The 19880-nt window shown below is 44.4% G+C and overlaps 1 protein-coding gene across 4 annotated transcripts in view; it reads left to right on the top strand.

Moving 5' to 3' along the window:
• LOC144132634 (arylsulfatase B-like) overlaps window positions 1–19880 on the top strand; it is a 42562-nt gene that overhangs the window by 16237 nt on the left and 6445 nt on the right. For 3 of the 4 annotated variants that reach the window (XM_077665184.1, XM_077665182.1, XM_077665181.1), the window contains 5 exons: window positions 5348–5458; window positions 7013–7138; window positions 7369–7495; window positions 9417–9710; window positions 13232–13665. In XM_077665184.1, coding sequence (XP_077521310.1) covers window positions 5348–5458; window positions 7013–7138; window positions 7369–7495; window positions 9417–9710; window positions 13232–13665 — 1092 coding nt within the window. The remainder of the gene's footprint in view (window positions 1–5347; window positions 5459–7012; window positions 7139–7368; window positions 7496–9416; window positions 9711–13231; window positions 13666–19880) is intronic. The other variant, XM_077665183.1, reaches the window with a different exon arrangement.

The following is a 19880-nucleotide window of genomic DNA, read 5'->3' as shown; positions in this document are numbered from 1 at the left end:
ACCATAAAGCGCAATTAACAGCGGATTTTAAAGAAAACTCACAGCATTCGTGAAAGCTGCATGACATCTGCCTACGGACGTACAGGAGATGGAGAAGTAAGCAGGATCTTATGCTACTGCTTCCACTACACGGTGTTTACAGCCTATAAATTGGTTCTTCAACCTTGAGTAATATTTTGTTTTTCTTCCATTCCTGTAATGACTGAAATATGAGTTGGCAGTATCCGCAAAAAAAAAAAAATTCTAGAATAACTTGCATATACGTTGAATTTAGATTTTTTTCCCGTTTTGAAGAAATACACGACTAACACCAGTATTCGGTCAAAACTGAAAGCTGCCTGCCAACTGGCTTCGTACACCACTGCAGGCGTCCGTCACCTCTCAAGCACCTCCCATTCAGTGCCGGTACTTTGAGCAAGAGAATTAAATGGATCACGAAGATGGCTTAAAAAGTTTATACAAGAGAGTTGCTTTAAGAAAATTACGCGACAGATGAGCCCAGTCTAAAATGCTTAGCAGTTACTAGTAAAAAGACCGTAACTCCTATGATGCGTTTCAAGATTTAAAAGAATTGTATTCAATTTTGCAACCGGTAGCTCAGCCCATGATGGCCTGTCGGAAGAAGTCAACACCATCACCCTGTGCAAAAAGATTTATTTTATCACTCTTCTTTGTGCACGCGCACGTCATTTTGTTTTGCAGTGCACTGTTCAATGACTCCGCGTTGCGGATTTTTTGTCGGCTGTTACTGCTGCTATGACCGATTATTTACAACAGGAAACATGTTGTCGAGTACAGAATGGGTTTATTAATATATGGATATCAGGCAGTCAAGAATAAGCGGAGTAGGCGGCCAAGAGAATGTGCCTCACGGGTCTTCAACTGCTTCCTCAAGCAACGTCGTCATTGCTGTGCGTAAAAATTCATAAACGCATACGCTCCAAACCACAGCGCGCAACACCAAAAAAGACCGATTCGATGCCTTACCAAAGTGGTGCAAATCCTATGCCTCGGCCTTCATTCCAGACTATGCCATTCTAAAGGTGGCGCGTACAGGCGTCGTGCTAGTGGAGAGCGTACCAGATAGAACGGCTCACAGCATTGTCGTTAATAATTCTTTAGTTCATCGAGCAGCCTTCACTGAAGCATGTTCACTGTGGCCTCATGTACCATTTCTAACAAACTCCTCACGGGATTGCACAAGACGTCGACAAACGGCAGGAAGACTTAAAATGCTGTTGTAGGGTACCAATGGCACCTACATACGATTTTGCGGAAGGTATAGAACAGTGCAACGAAATTTCAATAAAAATCTTGTTTCCTACGCTGGAGAGTATTGACAAAAAAATTGGACGTTTCACCGAAACTCCTCTGACATTCAATTGCGCATAAATATATTTGAAAATTCAAAGGTTCGAAAGCTGCGCCGTGTACACTAAACTTACGCTAGCGAACACATCAAACGATCAATGCTTTTCTGCTTCGCTGCCTCCCACTGCAAGAAATAAATCACTGCTTTTTAGTGTGGGGCAAGGCAACCTCAACCAACGTGCGGAAACTGACAGCAATGCAAAAAAAAAGTAATCAAGATTACTGCAAATTCTTCAGCAGACTGCTCAGCACACAGCTTGCTTAGAAGGTTTAGACTGTCTATGCTCTAGCTTTCATGAAATATTTAATCAGATTTGATCGGTACGCTGTGGTTACTTGTTATCTCTTCTGTTTGGTTTTAGGACTCCAGTTTTTCCGAATTTTGGAAATCATTTCGAGCATCTATACCTATACTTCATTTTTTACTTGTGCATTTGACGGAAGGTGTCCTTCATTTTTACTTGACTGATGTATGAAATATCCATCAAAGCGTGTTTTGGGGGTTTTTGCATACTTACCTGTAGTTTTCATTTTTATGCGATACTGACTGATGAGAAAGTCGTTCAGGTCTACTCCTTCCTTGTGAGTGGCGTAGAATCGGACGCTTGCAGGCCTTACGACTTTAACGTATTTTTTCTATTTCTTGTCGTAGCGCCTTGTAGAGTCAACTGACTCAGCTCCACAACATGAATACAGCAGCGTAACTGACCGCGTATCCATCCATTTCACCACCACCAATTCTCCGTAAGCGCTCACCTTCTCATGACTCGATCCGCGTCCTTCAGCAAGTAGCTCTTTATCGGATTTTAAAGCTGTCTTGACTCTGTTTGTCATCACTGTGCCGTGACCGAACATTCCCTTCTCAAAAAGGCACTCAATAAGCGGCACGGAAGTGAAAAATCTGTCAAAGCACAAGACCCAATCATTATCACGAGCCATTTAGTCTGCAACTCGGACGAGAGTCCCTCCGCCGATTGAGAGATCTTTGTGCTCAGTGGGAATTGATGTCGTAGCACCCTTGTAGATTTCAAAGTCCAATACCCTACAGAGAAAGTCAGCAAGCACAAAGTTCTTGAGTCCGGTCAGGTTTGGCTTCTCCCGAACATACTGACGCAGTTGTATTCTCCCTGTAAATGGAATCATCTGTTCGTCCACACAGGCTGCAGTGGACCTGGGAATTTTCAGGCAGGCTTTCCTCACACGGTCTAAAAGGGCATGAACCTTCCAGCATCGGTCGCTTTCATCATAGTCGGTGTCGTTGTTGCCGACGTGCAAGGCGTTTCTGAGACGGAACAAGCGATCTCTAGGCATAGCATCCGAAATTAATGATACTCGAGTTGCTGCTGCCCAATACATGCGGGCCTGAGGGAACTTCAGGTTGCCTATTACAATGTGCATTCCAAAGAGGGCTTCGGATTTTTTGGCTGTCGTACCTAGTGTGGTCCCATTCGTCTGAACCTAGTACAAGTTCGTTCCGGTTGCTACGAACTCCCAAAAGTCGTCTTCAAAATATTCTTTAAAATATGTCAAAGGCGTCTGGGGCTCTTGACAGTGTTGCGCGGGTGCGGTTCTTTCGATGTCAATCGGCGCTGAAAATGCCTGTGCCGTCCACGACTGTGCTACGTTTTGGCGTGAACGTTGAGGCCGAGATACTTTGCCATACTTTTCGTTTTGGTCATTTCCATCTCCACAGGAAGAATTGTCGCTGCTTTCGTCCGGTAGAGATTCTCGCTGGAATGTCTCCGCTTCGCCGCCCGAGTCCGAATTGATGTCTAGGTCGAACTGGTGCCCAAACAAAATCTCCTGAATTTATTCATTGGTGAGCGTCTTTTCTGCAAATAAAACAAACATATGGTTCTCAAATTCATGTTACTTTTATGAAAGATTCCTATCAAGATATTTCTACCACAACATTAAGAGTTATGCAATTTTGGCATCAGGAAATATTGAAAATTAAACGCAGCCTACTTGCACGGGGACTTCAACCAAACTCGCCAGTTGAATCCCAGTGACCAGTACACTAGACCAAAAAACATTGTCGCATTGCGGAAAAACTAGCCTGAACTAGGGCAAACTTTTAACCGCATTGTTTCAAACCGAGCTAAATTAGCTCGCACAAATTTATATATTTGAATTGATTGAAGATAAAACATTAAAACAAATTACTTCAGCACGATGCGCGCGGCTGGTTGGTCGTAGAGGACGGCATTACTCTGTGCTGCCCTCCTGCGAAGATGCGGCCGAAAGAGGAACTATGTCGATCGAGATATTCCCCGTCTTTTCCAGAAACCGTGGAAGTGGTTTCGGTTTTGAATTTGGGCTTCGTTCGCTTTTTTGTTCGCTTTTTTAGCTATGGCTACATTACGGTGCATTTCGAGCCACGCTGTCACGTAGTTGGTCATGTGGTGCGGAGCAGCTGCCGGCGGCGCGGCGTCGTAGCTGATCATGTGGTTTGTCAAGTGGTTGGTCACGTGAACAAGTTCTCCTCGGCCAGCTGTTGCTATCGTGTCACTCCAGGCTTAACCAGAGCTAAACCACCGCCAATTCTTTTCTTATGCCTACTGTACTCTTCGTTGGGTCGGAAAGGGATCTGCTGTTGACTGTGTAAATAATGAGGTGGGAGCTGGTCAAGCTGCGGTTCAGCACCGTTTTCTTTCACTTCCCCGTGTTTCGAAGAAGAAAAATGAAATAAACCCTATTCGTATTTGTGAGGTGGCAACATAACTGCAAGAGAAAAGTAGCGGACCTCTCCACTACGCTCAGACCGCGTGATTGTCATTGGCTAGTCAAGATGGTAAAGCGCAGTGAAAAAAAAGAGGAAAATGTGAAGAGACGAGCTCCTGCAGCATTTTTGATAGGTTGCCGCTATATCGTATTTCTAGGGGTAGCAATGTCCAACATTTTTGGACAAAAATATTGAATATTGCAAGTTGCAAGATACCCTTATGGAAATTTTGAAGGTAATGGTAAATACTTTTTCTATGTAGAAAACGTTTTTTATAATGTTTTTCTATAGCTCGCATCGAGCAGTGAGGATAGCCGCAGAAAACAAATCGTGAAGGTTTTTGAGTACCGCAAAAACATTTTGAGCAAAAAATTCAAGCCTTCCGACGGGATACCTGCTGATATATTGATTGTGTTAGTCAAATCTTACAATATACGAAACAATTTCGTTCATAAACACTTTACCCTCTCAAAAAAGCTTTTGACCACAATCGTCGGATATGCATATGGGCCTGTCTGTAGCAAAATTGACCGCGTGGAGCGCTATAAGCCCTGTTGAGATTCGGTAGCTGTCTATTTCTTATGAAAAACGATGCGCATTTCCGGGCAATTCGCAGCAATAAACTCATAAATTTGGGAGGAATTTTGCTTTTGAACGTCCAAACATATTTTGCCTTTTGTAAGCTATGTTTTTGCTAATGTTTCGCTTTCTGTAAAAAATTCACGGGGCACCTATTTACCTTATCTCTTCGTAATGCGATAGCATTGACAACTGTTTCAGGCGTTTATCGACAGTGACGTCAATTGTGGTCTGGTGACGTAATTACGCGCACAACCTGGGCACATTTATTATTGTGTTAATAGTTTGTACATATTGCTTCTCCCCCTATCCTACCTTCCTGTCCCCTCACCTCTTTCATTTCATTTCTCCATTCTGCCTGCTATCCTTTATTTCTGCTGCCCCAGCTCAGGTGCTTCAGTATCGATGGCAGATGCCGGGGCTAGCAAAAATCTTTTCCTTACTTTTTACTATTATTTTAACAAAACCACTACCACCACCACCACGCCACTTCCCTTCCTTTAGACAGTGGGAGAAAGCGGTAATCGGAGGCCTTTTTCTTCTTAAGCTTTTCATGCTGCCGTATTAAAAGTGTGTTAAATGACGCGTTTCTTCGTGGTGTTCCCTGAGAAAGTAAAGTGCTTGCGTTTCACACTGATTTTCGGCGTTTTATACGTCGCTTTCTTCCGCCAGTGGCACCTGGGATATTACTCGAAGAGTTTTACGCCAACCTTCAGGGGCTTCGACAGCTTTTATGGCTTCTACAACGGCGATGAGGATTACTACAGCCACGACATCCCATACGTGCGTGAAGTACTTCCAGAAATATCATAATGGCTACTAATGAGGCCCGGGCTTATTTATGTATCAATTGGTGAAGTTCAATTAAGAGCCCCATTGTCTAATGAAAACTGTACCTGAAATGCAAAGAAACGCCTCTTTCCTTGGAAACCGAGCCTGCCAAAGATTGCATTAAAAGTTTCCTCTTGAAGAAAAAGTGTAAATTCATTAAAAGTTCCAATTTTTTTCGCTGTTACATGGTTCCGAATGCTATATGATGATGCTGTGCACAGCGCCACATTCGGCCATCGAATGCAATTCTGTTCCTAATCTCATGTCCATAGATGACTGCGACCTATGGCTGTGTTTCGCATGCGTTCTAATACTCTAAGCCGAATGCTGTTACCAATCTGTCGACGGTCTGATAGGATAACGCTGTATTTCATGTACTTCTCTGCAATCTTTTCTGCAGTTTCCGCACACTGTCTGTTCTATGCGCTTGCCACTATCTACCTTGTACGTATCGTCCTAAGGCAGACATGGTAAATTCCTGCGCACGACAAACATTAAATAGAAGGTGTATATCATTTAACGTATTTGACTCCATTATTTTCAGAGCTACACTGATGTTAGCATTTTTAAAGTGTCTGCCAGATTTCTGATAACTATCACGTTTTTATACAAATGGTTAATCACATAAGGAATAAAACTGAGCTTTGCTTGAGTTTACGTGCAGACACATCACTCACGTGCCGCGTTTCGTATCTGCTTTGTTTTGAAGGCACCCTGCAGACTAGATCGAAATCGAACTGCGACGGCTGCATTCAGATGGAGGCGAAACGGACAGCGCGCCCGTGTGTTGTGCAATTTGGGTTTGGTTTATGAGGGTTTAACGTCCCAAAGCGACTCAGGCTATGAGGGACGCCGTAGTGAAGGGCTTTGAAAGTTTCGACCACCTGGGGTTATTTAACGTGCACTGACATCGCACAGCACACGGGCCTCTAGAATTTCACCTCCATCGAAATTCGACTGCCCCTTCGGTCCAGCAGCCCAGCGCCATAACCACTCAGGCAACGCGGCGACCGTTGTGCAATTTTAGTGCACGTTAAATAAACCTAGAAGTTCTAAGTTAATTCAGAACCCTACATTACTGTCTTCGCCCTAGCCCAGGATATGCGTGTGTTTGTGACGTTAATCCAATACGCCTGCAGATCAGTTCCTTCAGATTACAATAACTTCGGGGGCGCTAAGCATAAGCTGCTCTAGGCAAAACACTTTTACCGCTAATCAAGGTATAGTCCAGAGTGTCAGTAAGGATGTGCAATGATGTAAATTATGTGGACGGTCAATGCGAAAAACGTTACCACAAACAAGTCCGAACTACTTGTGTACTGCGATTTTCACTAAATTCTACAAGCATGTTTCATTTCTTTTACAACGTTCTGGCCAACTCAATGCTTTCTGGAGCAACATTATTTTAGAATATGCATTTAGCGATTTGGTAGAGTGGTATATGCTATTTTTTCAATTGCAAATAATACTCTCTGTTCGAGGGTCATACCTCTCTTTTCTTTGCAGGAAAGCGATGCCTGTCTTGACTTCTGGTTCAATACAGATCCTGTGCGTTCAGAAAATGGATCATATTCTACCACTCTTTTTACCCAGAGAGCCCAAAATGTGATTCGCCAGAGGGACAGGTCGAAGGTAAGCAAGTTAGAGCTGTGTGTTAGCGCTGTTATTTTTTCTACATTGATGATTTACCAACTCGCTCAGAAGAAAGTTTTAATGAAGGTAAGCACGTTATTTAGTTTGTTACAGCTTTGCAGCGGTAACGGCATATGACATTGTGAAGGAAACTGCTACTGCAACTGATGTTCTTTATAACTTCGGAAGGCTTACGCCGCTTCATACTATTTTTACATGTCTGCACATAGCCACTCTTTCTGATGGTAAGCTACCAGGCACCACACGGAACGCCAGACCAAGATCAACTTCAAGCTCCGCAGAAAAACGTCGATAAGTTCCCTTACATTGAAGAGAGAAACCGAACAATATTTGCAGGTAAGCAGCGTGACAGCACAGAAGGGATCTCAGCAGTTAAGCAAACCGTATGACACTTTCTGTACAGTGCAGACGCGGTTCATTTCAGGCGAAAAACGTTTTCTGGAGTGGGACAATGCGCAGTGCTTCTAACACACTGTTTTATTTTAACCTTGTGTTTCAATGAGGAAAACAGGATGGCGAACTGGACAGGTTCGGTTGTCTGGAAGCTGACAAAAAGACAGCTTGATCGCCTAATAGCGCTGCCTAGAGAAACGAACGGATTTCGTATGCGTATTTGGCTCGTTTAAAAGTACAAACATGATCCATCTTTGGTAGCTAATTGTTCTCGGGGCAAATGAAAAAGAAGTTCTCTTTTTTCAGTTTCTTACCCAAGTGCACGTCGGTTCAAGCTTTGAGCATGCATTTTTTTCATACAGATGTGAATTAAGGAGCTCTTCGTCGCTCCAACTGAAAAGCAGTAGCTCAATGTCGGTGAGCGGTGAACACTAGCTGATCTTGAGTGGTAAGTAAACCCCTGTAAACCTCTTTCTATGGGATCCGTCATCACTACTTCGCGCAATATGTCAGGTTTATTCTTAGTTCAGGAATGAAGAGCTCTTCACAAAACCCTGTGGAAGCACTGTCAACACATTGCTCGAGTTTATTCAGTTTTATCCTGATATCCTGAGGCAGCCTTGTTAGGCTGGAAAATAAGTTTTTTGTTTCCAAAATTTTGTCGTTTGAACTGGCCGTTGTATCGATCCGGTTTTGTTGCAGATTTTTTCTAATAATTGATGCACAAAATTAATAAATACGAAAGGCCTCGCTTAGACAATAGTTCGATTGTGGATCTATATTTAGTGTTTTCTCAGACTGCACATATCAACAACCTCTTGATTGCCATTTTCGTGGCTGTGATAAAGGCAGACAGGTTCTTAATTTTATTTCTGACTGGCTGGTTGCGATTCCAATAGTCACACAAAGACTGAGTGTTAATAGTCTATAGCCTATAGTAGTATAGTTTATAGGCTGTAGTCTGTATTTTTTAGTTTATAGTCTATAATTTTTTAGTATTAGAAAGAGATGTGTTTTTTAAAAAAAATCTCGAAACTGATGGCGCCTAATCACATCTGGCGCAGGTGTGTGTGTGTTGAAGCTGAACGGAGGGGGAAATATGCCGTGCTGTCGAGTGAGGTTAAATGAAATGGTGAGGATGGAAATCGGAGGGTAGGTGCACATTCCGCACGACAGCGCTGTTGAAGAGACCCGGGAGGGGGGAGGAGGGGGGACATGATGGGAGCCCACACGGGAGGCGACCTCGCAGTGCTCGGCTCTCCTAAAGAAACGGCTGAGGAAAACAACGATGCGGTGTTTCTCGCGCGCCAATCTGAAGACCACCGCTGACGCTGCTGGGAAAACCACGTTCCCGCAGCTGCGTGTGTTCAATTCGAAAAAGCACACCACTCAGGCCCGCTTACTTGGCAATTTAAAGGCCTCGTCCTTAGCAGCGATCACTTGGGCGTCAGAATGATGACAGCACGAAACTTCCCCGCTCCGCCGCCTGATTCGATAAAAGCGATGAGTGGCTGGCGGAGTTGTTCACTTGTTAGGTATGGTCGTTTGGTTGTCGAGCAGGAAAGTAAGCTTATCGATATTTCTAAATTTTTTATTCTAGCATAGAGGGCATAAAAAACGCTGTCCAGTACGCAACAAGTTCGCTGTCAAAGCATGTTTTGCTTACGAAATAACTAGAAACGTGGTTTCCTGAGAAACAAACTATTCATATATGTACTTCGCTAGAAATAATTAAATTTAAGCATACTTTAGAATAATATTTCGGTGGATGTTGCGACTTCATTTCTAGGCACGCGTTTCAGGGAAAGAATACAGAGCTAAACGGAGGACTTGTTTCGAGCTTTGGCGTACATTATTTTTGCAGGGATGGTGGATGCATTGGACGAGTCAGTAGGTGAAATATTCCAGACGCTACACGAGGCTGACATGCTGGACAACATAGTGATTCTCTTCAGCAGCGATAATGGTGGCGTCCAGTGGGGGCCACACGGAAGCCGCGCTTTCAACTGGCCACTGCGTGGATCGAAAAATACACTCTGGGAAGGGGGCACCCGAGTAGCCGCTTTTGTCTGGAGTCCCCTGCTGGCCCAGAATAGGACAGTGTCCAACCAACTCATGCACATCACGGATTGGCTTCCAACGCTCTACTCACTTGCAGGTTGGTGTCTTGCTTCCTAATAACTATGCCCCTATCGCAGTGAAACTCCCTTTATTTCCAAACTTTTCGATAAATTTTCTTAGTCCATAAACTGTGATATTTACATATCACAGAATACATAAAACGGAGCCAATTGAATACTCCATTAATTCATCAATTACTCAAAAATGTTTCAACTTTAGAGAGGAAATGCTATTGCGAAATTATGTTTTCAGTAAAATCTGAACAAAACAGCTGATATTTCTTTATTTTATTTATTTGTTTATACTGCAGATCCAAGCAGAACAAATACATACGTAGCCATTAAAGATCCAAGGGCAATGAGTAAAAATAACAACTAAAAAATAACAATTAAAAATAACAACTAAAAAAAGGAGGTACGCAGAATGGCTATGCGCTGACATTGATCGTGTCGGAGAAATCTACTCGCTTATGATATCCTCGCATATCCTCGCATCTAAACAGATAAAAATTGCAGAGAAACCTGAATATACAAAGTATATGCCTATTCAATATCAAATACTTACACAAAAATGCAGGTTCTAGTTTCCACAGTTTTCCGGTGAAAGGACAGTGCGTACGCTTGAAAGACGGAGCCCACAGTGATGCCTTATATGCACAAAGTCGCTCACAATACAAAGTGGTAAACCCACATGACGACCTTGTGGCGAAGTGCCCCGTGGTTTAGCATTGCTAAGCACAAAATGTGCGAAAGCAAAGGTTTTCGAAGGCGGACACCACCACTACGTACCAGAAAGCGTGATTGAGGTGTCCACTGACCCAGGACCCAGTTATACGCGCCTTGGACTTTCTCATCGTCAACTCCATTTTACCCAATGCGGTGGCCTATGCTCCAGTGCCGCGTTTCTGCAGCAATGTTCTCAACGCCAGCGCGTATTGCTGTAATTACGTGTTCTGCCAGAGCTTTGTCTATGCCAACGCATGCAGCGCACATTTCTCTTTCGCTGCCCCCAGATTGCTCAGATCACGAATATTAGTTTCATTATTTTGACTAAAGTTAGTTTGAGTATTAGTTGATGACGGTGCTGTGCAATGCAGAGCGCTAGAGTGTATTACGGCTTAACACGAGACGTGTTCGTCCTAGGTGATAGATCTTGCGAAAGCCTTTGATAAGGTGAGTCATGAGTTCTTGTTTGCAGTCTTGGAACGTTCAAACATTGGGTATGTATTACTTAAGGGCATTAGACAATGACACAACAGTCCCATACAAGGTTGATCGTAAGTAATGAGCCTACCAAAACAATTCCACTAATGTCGTCTGTCGGCAGGGGTTCCCAATATTTCCTCCGTTATTTGCTTTATACGTCGGACACTTGTGACTTAGTATCATCAGATCCCAAGCTATTCTAGTATTTTCACTTGGTTGGACGGAAATTAGGATTTTAGCCGAAGCTTATGACGTCGCCCATTCCTGTTTTGACAACAAGAGCGTTCTTGATGTTTTATATTTAGCAACGCAGTTATTGTGACGTCTCTGGCGTGGCTATAAAACTGGAAAATACTAAAGCATTTTCGTTGGGTTTACGGAGTAGGAATTCTAATCATTTTGGTGGCATAAGCTATCTTGGGGTGGCACTTCATCAGGTCCAGAATAATGGCTTTTATTGGGAGTGAAAGGTTCTGTCTGTGAGGCGCCAAACGCGGGCGTGGATGGATCAGGAGCTCTGAATTTTTGCTCGGGGAGAAGTGTGCAATATCGTCTTGGTTGCAAAGCTCGTCTATGCATTCCAAGTGATGCACTGTGCTATAAAGGAGGTACAAGCGCTGCATAGACTTTTCGCCACCTTTGTTTTTGGCGCACTAGATGGCAGCCTACGCGTCAAGACAATTTGTTTCTTTCTCTCGAATCTGGAGGAGTTGGCATCTTTCACTTGTTTAGTCCCCAGCTTGTTTCACGAATAATATTCTTCACAGCTGCAGGCCACCCACTTCTGATACTGTAGAAGCTTGGGCAAGTTGGTGTGACATTGTTTTTCAGCAGCGCAGGGGACAAAGGACGAGACAAGTGCACAGACACGGCGCTGAACTTACAACTTGTTTATTGAGGCGATTTCCACTGCTTAAATACAGTGGCAACCAATCTCAAATGAAAAGAGAGATACACAAAACAGATTGATGATAATGAGAATTCCTGAACACAGGTCTAAAGTTGCACAATACCAGCCGCGCACGTTTTTCTATTCTCATCAAGGAAACGTAGTTCTTTATCAGACAGAGCTATTGAGGCAACGCTTACGCATTCATCTTTGAATTTATTTATTTCATGGGCTGTTCTAGGCTGTTCGCTTCTCGTTCGCATATTTATTTGACTTTTCAAGGCCGGCAGATGACAAAAGTGCTAAGAATCTCTATTCCATTTGCACGTGTATCGGAACCTATACCTCGGTTTTATAGATTCGAACGTATTGAACCGAGCTCAGGAATTGTATAATTAACCTGATGAAATTTTTTTTTTAAACTCCGCATGCCGATTCTACCCGTGAAGGCCTGACTTCGCTCCAAGAGTACTTTTGTGCTATGGTCGGTGAACTGTCCCCTGTGTGGCCAGCCAAAGAAGGACGATGAATGCTTTGTGTGGTGCCGTGAAGCAGGGTTTTTCTATGACATACTACAGAGGACATTCAAAAAGGACATTAAGATCTCTCCTTACAGTATAAAATTCTTGCCTGTCCTGAAAGAATCCCGGATTCCGTGTGATCTGTTAATGCTGATTGGACTTTTTAGCCCGTCGAAGAACAGCCACATGATGGACCGACACGCACAACCACCTCGTTCATCTAAGTCTGTGTTCAGTGAACAGTTCGTCTTGGAGCGGGGGGTTTATGCTGCGAAGGACCGGCCGCCTGAATAGTTGCCGATTCTTGACGCATGTGCATGTCTCCCGCAATTTTGATGTGCTGGTTGAGTACAGTGTACGAAGACATGAGAATATGTCTGCATCTCGGCATAGTGTGTGTGTAATGCATTTGGTAGCTCAGTGGGCTGGATTTTCTAGCAATAGATAAAGACATTGCGGCGAAAGTCTAGTGCTCTCGCGCAGTAGCCAACGAAGCTGATGTGTACGCGCCGCCGTGGGTTCGAGTCCCAGTCATGGATCATTATTTGATGTCGTTTTATATAATTATTTCACTTGCAACGAACCGAAAAACATCGCAAGATCTTGCTCGAGGTTTGCCTATTGGATTAGTTTTTTCGCACAAAATATCAGCATCGAGCCAAAAGCGCCAGTCAGACTAAAGCGAAATTAACTGGTGCAGCTTCCAAGCAATAGGATGCTTCAAAAATGAAAAGAATGAAATGAAAAAGAATCATCCTAAAAGCACATTCTGCTTACGCCGCTCAACCCATCGTTTTGTTTCAGCGTATGTCAGTTCTTTTTGCTCCATTATCAACCAGCTCGACATTTCCTGCTAGGAGACTTATTTTAGCAAGTTCAGCGCTCATGCTTTCCGCTGTGCTTGTGGTCCTCGTAAATAATGATTAACGACGTGTCTTTTCAGGCGGAAACGTAGCGGAACTGGGCGAACTAGACGGGAATAATATGTGGTCACACTTGTCCGACGGGTCTTCTTCACCCCGGGAGGAGCTCCTCTACGACATCACTGAAATGATCACATACGCCCGCGCTGTGCGTCACTCACGGTACAAGCTGGTTGTGGACGGCAGCGGCTACTATGCTGATAGATACCGCCCCCCACCTGGCAGTGCTCCGTATCAAGCCCTCGACAATCTTCTCGAAAAATCCATGGTCGCAAGCGTTCTCAAGCGTTTCTACAGAAAGGAGGATCTGGAACTTCCGAAGGACTGGAGGGAACGAGCGACTCTAAACTGCCGAAGTAGCAAAGAAAACTTTTATCCCAATCAGTCTGTATACCTTTTCGACATCGACGCTGATCCGTGCGAGCTCAACAACGTAGCCAGCTCCCGTCCAGATGTAAGTGCTGATGTGTGATTACGTCAAGACTTATGGTGGGGAGTAGAGTTTTCAAACATTTGCGCTCACTGCTTAGGCAGGGGGTCGTGATGACACAGCCAGCGTCTGCTCTGCTCGTACACGAATTTTGTTCGCGGGCGTGTGAAGTTGTTTGCTTCTGTTACGCGCACAGGGAAATTCCAGACTGTCAGGTTGATGATAGCCTGATAGGCTCGAATTCGCGCTTCTTGCATCATCTCGAAACCTGTTTGCGCTTTTTACAGGTTAGGGGCAAAGCCAGGGGCACCTATTATCACTGTTTGCAATTTTACTTATCATACACGCATTCTGGACTCTGTGACGTTTGCAGAGTAAAATAGCGCGGTTAAGTGTACTTTTAAGTGTGCAGCTGGCAAAAGCCCATTGCAAAGTTGCTTGCGCTAAGGAAGGTAAATTTAATAACATGTTCAGCATGGAAACTAGAGAACTTATCGGCACTAGTCGAAGGTCAATATGAACGCGTGGCGCTACGCTTCTCTTAAACGTTTCGTTTTGGAGCACTTTGTTCACAGTTGATCTCAGTGACTAACCAACTAAGTGCTGATGACTGAGCCCTCTGTTAAAGACAGTATGTTGAATTGTATCTCTGTAGGTCTGGAAAAATATTAGTTCAGATTAATCAGAATGCAGTCCAGTCATGTTTCAAAAAGTATGAATGTTGCCCGAACAGGATACAAAAAATGGTGAAATCGAAATGAAGACTCACTGTCTTTCCATAGCGCGGTTAAGATATGTCTAACGAATTTACTCTATTATGTTTTCGTCCGCATATTCATATTCCAAAGGGCTTCAACCGTCCCTATCCACAAGACAAATGTTACCGCTCCTTTAGCGGGAGGGTTAATTGCCCACCGTTGCTGAGATACTACGCGAATATACAGTCCACGAAGCAAGCGACGAAGCCGCACCTAGTTCCCTTTGTCAATGATGACTCCAATAAGGTGTTTGTCTGGGCTAGTCGGTACCTGGTACTAATTGGGCAACTGGTGTGTGATGAGTCCAGTTGCCCTGCTCGCTTTACTCAGCGGACAAAAAAATACAAAAAAGAGATAAGAGGGGAAACACCAATTTAGCTATGTAGTGGATGGCGCAGGGCTAAAGCATGGCAGCCAGACCCACCTGCCTTGAATGCAAACACTTTTCTGAAAATGTGTATTTTAGCTTGCCAAGAACTAGGTAAGCCATCTCTTTTGAAACGCCAAACACTTTCCAAGCTTTTCTAAAAAGTGACACTAGAAAAGCGTCTCAAATTAAAATGGGAAATAATTATGTCATTTCAAGCTAAGTGACAAAAATAAGGACTTGAAAGTAGCACATAGTTTTCGTGGCAAGATAACGTGGAATTTTGCTTAATTTGTTTTTAGAATATGTTAAAGACCAAACTTTGCAAAACACAAGGGGAGGACGGATAGATTAAAAGTAAGCCATGAACTGACAAACAGTTACACACGAAATGAAAAGATGGGAATTCTGAAGAACAAACGTTTTTCTATTACCAAAACAACTACGACTAGACCTCAGAGCAAAAGCAATGTTGAATTATTCACCAAAATGCATGCTTGAAATAGGACTCATATAAACCCTTCGTTATTTTGTATCATAATAATAGATTGTGAAGGTGGGCTTTTAACTAATGCGAAGGGAATTTAGAGGTAATGCCACAATGCATTAGCAGCTGCCGCGGTGGCACAGTAGTTCTGGTTCTCGGCTGCTGACCCGAAAGATGCGGGTTCAATCCTGGCCGCGGCAGTCGCATTTCAATAGAGTCGAAACGCTAGAAGCGTTCGTGCTGTGCAATGCCAGTGCACTCTAAAGAATTCCAGGTGGTCGAAATTACCCGGCACCCTCCACTACCTCGTCTCTCATAGCCTGAGCTGCATTGGAACCTTAAAAACCATAAAACTAAAGCCAAACTATTAGGAGCATGCTATTTCAACGACGTTCATGTCGGTAACTACTCAAAAATGCGGCGCGAAAAAAATTTTCCATCCAAGGCCTTCACGAAAACCTTAAAGATTGTAATGTTTTAAGGTGGCATTTTTAACATCCACTATTTTATAGATTTTAAAAAAACGATACTATAGTGGATGTTAAAAATGCCACCTTAAAACATTACAATCATTAAGCTTTTCGTGAATACTTTTGTATTGTCCTCAGAAGCGCTGCCCTGCACTAAAAAAAAATGTGAGCCCTGCAGAGCAAATAACCTAATTAGAAGATCAGTTCAAGCTGTGCACTTGCCGCCCTCGATAATTAGGTCGTGCGTACACACCCGTCATAACAGCCACGAACTTAAAGTTCTTCTGTTTTACACTACCTGTGATAATGAAACTCTGTGAGCATATTTTAACTTAGTTGAATAGCGCAGTGCAATTGCAATTAGTGAACACTACTTGGGGTCCGAAATTCTTTTATACTGCTGCTTCGTTAGGCATGAGCTTTTGTCAGGAGCCCTGTATTGTCTGCAAAACGCGAAAGCATTCAGCGAACAAGGTGACGGGGTGGCTGTGATGGAGTAACCTTTATATCTGCCATGAACTCAAAAGCGTATCACATGCACGTACGTGGGCATTATGTTCCCAGCTGACGCATGGTTGCCCTTCGTGTTATTTTGAACTCGCTCCTTTGGTACCTAAAATTCTGGTTGGATAATGCAAGATGGAAGTAAACCTTCTATATATGCAAATAAAGCTTAGAACAGGCTTAGTATTTCATTAGCTCACTTCTGCTACCTTACTTTCTTTCGAGCTATGAAAAGAAGACTTCAAGATAGACCGACAAAAAGAGAGGAAGACAAAGAAACAGAAGGACGGAAAGGAAGGGAGGTTAACCCGGCGATGCCCAGTAGGCTAACCTACACGGGAAGTGGGGAACAAAGAGAAAAAAGGAAAGAAAGAGCGGCAACGAAATCAGTTAATCACGAGTCCATCGGCCTGTGACCAAAGAGGACAGAGGGCGCATATATAAAGGAACTCAATCACGAGTCCTTTAAGAACTTCTGGAGCACCTTCACTGCTTTCTTTTGTGATGAAGGTTTCGACCAAGGCCCCAGAATCCTTGTTGCTTTAAGAGGACTACAGTCCAAGTGGCGGCAGAGTGTAGCTGCGAGGAAGGCACGCTCTCGCTCAAAACGAGGGCAGTCAGAGAGTAGGTGCCCGATCCTTCCATGGCATTCGCACTGCTCACACGCTGGGGAGTCTGCCATTGCGATGAGATGGGAATAGGCGCATGTGAACTCCACTCCCAGTCACAGGGGGCACAACAGCGTAATATCACAGCGGGCGAGGCCGAATGGTATTTGAAGGTGAAGTAAGGGGTCGAAATGGTGCGAGCGAGGTGTCCAGCTTCCAGGTGTAGACCGGGACTATACAGTCACGTTTCGGGACAGCAGTTGGAAATTGCCTTGCTGCGTCAGCTCTTGATAGTGGTGTGTGGACAATGTTGCCTGGTGGTGGAGATGTCGTACCACTGCTACAAGTCGCTCATGGTCGCTAAGCCTCAAGGCGGATTGAAGACATTGTAGGATAGCTTTACAATCACAGAAAACAGTCCATTTTTGAGGAGATTGTTCAGCGATGTACTTCACCGCCGCAAGAAGTGCGGCTAATTCTGCGCCAGTAGAGGTAGTCTATGTGAAATTAGTTGGTTAATACCGATCTGTCTCGCAGGAACGACCACTACGCAAGCAGAACTAGCAGAGGCTACCGAGCCACACGTAAAGACGTGAGTGCGGTCGCTATATTCAAAGTGTTGCATGGATAGAGTCAGTTGCATTAGGGCTGGCGATGATAAATTTTATTTCGTCGCTATCCCCGGAATAGCACGGCGCACACATGGGAGCCGCATACATCACTGTGAAGAGGGAGGTCCTTCTGCCGGGGTGAACTGTTTTGGGATTGATGACTGTCACATTGCTATTACCTTTGCAAAGTCAGAATGTTGTCTCTGCAGAGGCACAGGCGCAAGGTGATGTTGTGGAATTCTTGAAATATGACATATGTGCATTCGCAAAGAGCATAGGGCAATATATGTCGAAATCGGGTGTCTTTGCTGAGGGCAATGCTTCCCAATGTTGATGCACTTCGAGGGAGATACAGGCATGTGCGAAGAGCCTGGCTCTAGATTGTCTGGAGGGCGCACAAATTAGTCTTCCACGTGGTTGAAAGTGCGGCTGTATTGTATCGCAATTACAGCAGAAAGAATGCCCTGCGCAACTCTGACATTGGCTGGACTGACGAGCCCAATGATTGTTCGCCTAGAAAGCGGATTAAGTGAGTGATAGAGGTTAGCATTTGTTTTAGTAGGGTGCAATGCGGGCTCCATAAAAAGTTGCGGTCCATCAGAATCCTCAGGAAAAGATAAGGTTTGCAGTAACAAATGGTGTTGCCGTAGATGTCAAGCGGATATGCAGTCATAAGTTTGCGCGTAAATGCCACTAGCGCGCACTTTTCGGTTGACGCTGAGGCCTTGCTTCTGGAGATACGAGGAAGTTATCGTTGCTTCCCACTGAAGTCTTGCACGCACCTGGAGATGCGTCACAGAGGAGGCTGAAATGCAGATATCATCGGCGTATGTCATCGATATCTGGAAGGTGTCAGGGTGGTTCTCTGGTAGGGCGATGAGTGCCAAATTAGACAAAGTAGGGCCAAGGACACCACCCTAGAGCATGCCGCGGTAGCTATATTGCTCAGGCGCCGGACCATCTTCAGGCTGGAAAAACAGTGATGTTTTGGTCAGAAAGCTCTTTATCCCCGCAATCATCCGACCACCGATGCCCACAGTTTCCAGCGCATCAGAGATGGCTTCATGGGCCACGTTGTTGTAGACACCTTTCACATCAAGAAAAAGTGCCACGTACAAACGTTTCATTCACTTCTGCTGTTGAACCGTGGATACGAAATCAACAACTTTGTTAATGGCGGAGCGACCCCGCCGAAAATCGGCCATTGCATTGGTGTATATTCCACAATGCTCGAGATATCATTCAATGCGCGTCAAAATCATTCTCTCCATTACCTTTCTCGCGCAACTGGCCAAGCTATTGGCCGGTACGTTGTGAGCTCGAGTAAAGATTTTCCTAGTTTTAGTAGGGGCATCATCCGACACGATTTCCATTCTTGAAGAAGGACACCATCGGAGCCAAGAGTGGTTATAGCGTTTGAGGAGGTCTTCTCGCGCGCCATGGCCAATTTGGGACAGCGCAGCGTATGTGATTCCATCTGGTCCTGTTGATGACAAGCGCCTACATCCCGCAAGAACAGCGTCGAATTCTTCACGAGAAAAAATGACATTCATAGCTGATTCCCGTAAGGCAGCAGGAACACTCCGGTAACTCGTGGTTGTCGTTACACACGAAATTTTCTTGCAGAAGTCTGTTTGTACCTCAATCTGCTGACGACCTTGATAGCCAGCTAATCCATAGAATGGCCGTATTTGCTGTGTAAACATACGAAAGACCTGCACAGTCTGCCAGATGAAGGAAACGGGCTTGCGGGGATCCAAGTTCTTACAGAAGGACTTCCAGCGCTGGTTCGCCAGCCTATCCATTCTGCGCTTGGTTTTCTTTTGCATATTCCTAGCCTCTCCTAGATCATTTAACTACCTGGTTCGTCTGTATCGCCTTTCTGCTCACCGGCGAAGAGCACGTAGGAGTTCTAGTTCGATATCAAAATCGCTGCGTATTCTTGATGCCTTGACGTGACTTCTTGCAACAGTCATAGCATTAGATATGGTGTCGTGCAGCCTGCCAGTAAGGACTTCATTGCACGCCTATTCCATATGCTTCCGAAATACCGTCCAGTCGATGCGCGCAAGTTTAGCTGGGGCGGACCAACCAACCCCATCTATATTGACTTAAGTAGGATTGAGGTCACACTCATGTGTCTCGACATCACGAAACCAGCGAACGCTCCGGTGCAGGGACCTTGAAACTAATATAAGGTCCAGACAACTGCTGTAGAAACAGTCGCGCAATTAAGTCGGACTGCTGTCATTAATTACATAGAGATCATTGCCGGAAGCAAATGATGCCATATTATTTCCTTTGGCATTAATTCTGGGACTTGCCTTTCGTAAATAGTGGGCGTTAAAATCGTCACTAATGACCCATGGAGCACGGGTTGCCTCCATGATGGCCTTCAGTCTTTCGCACTCCAATTGAGAAGAGCGTGAGACAT

Source organism: Amblyomma americanum, chromosome 5, assembly GCF_052857255.1.
Source record: "Amblyomma americanum isolate KBUSLIRL-KWMA chromosome 5, ASM5285725v1, whole genome shotgun sequence".
NCBI lineage: Eukaryota > Metazoa > Arthropoda > Arachnida > Ixodida > Ixodidae > Amblyomma > Amblyomma americanum.
Note: the sequence above shows the minus strand (reverse complement) of the source record. Positions and strands in the feature narration are given on the sequence as shown.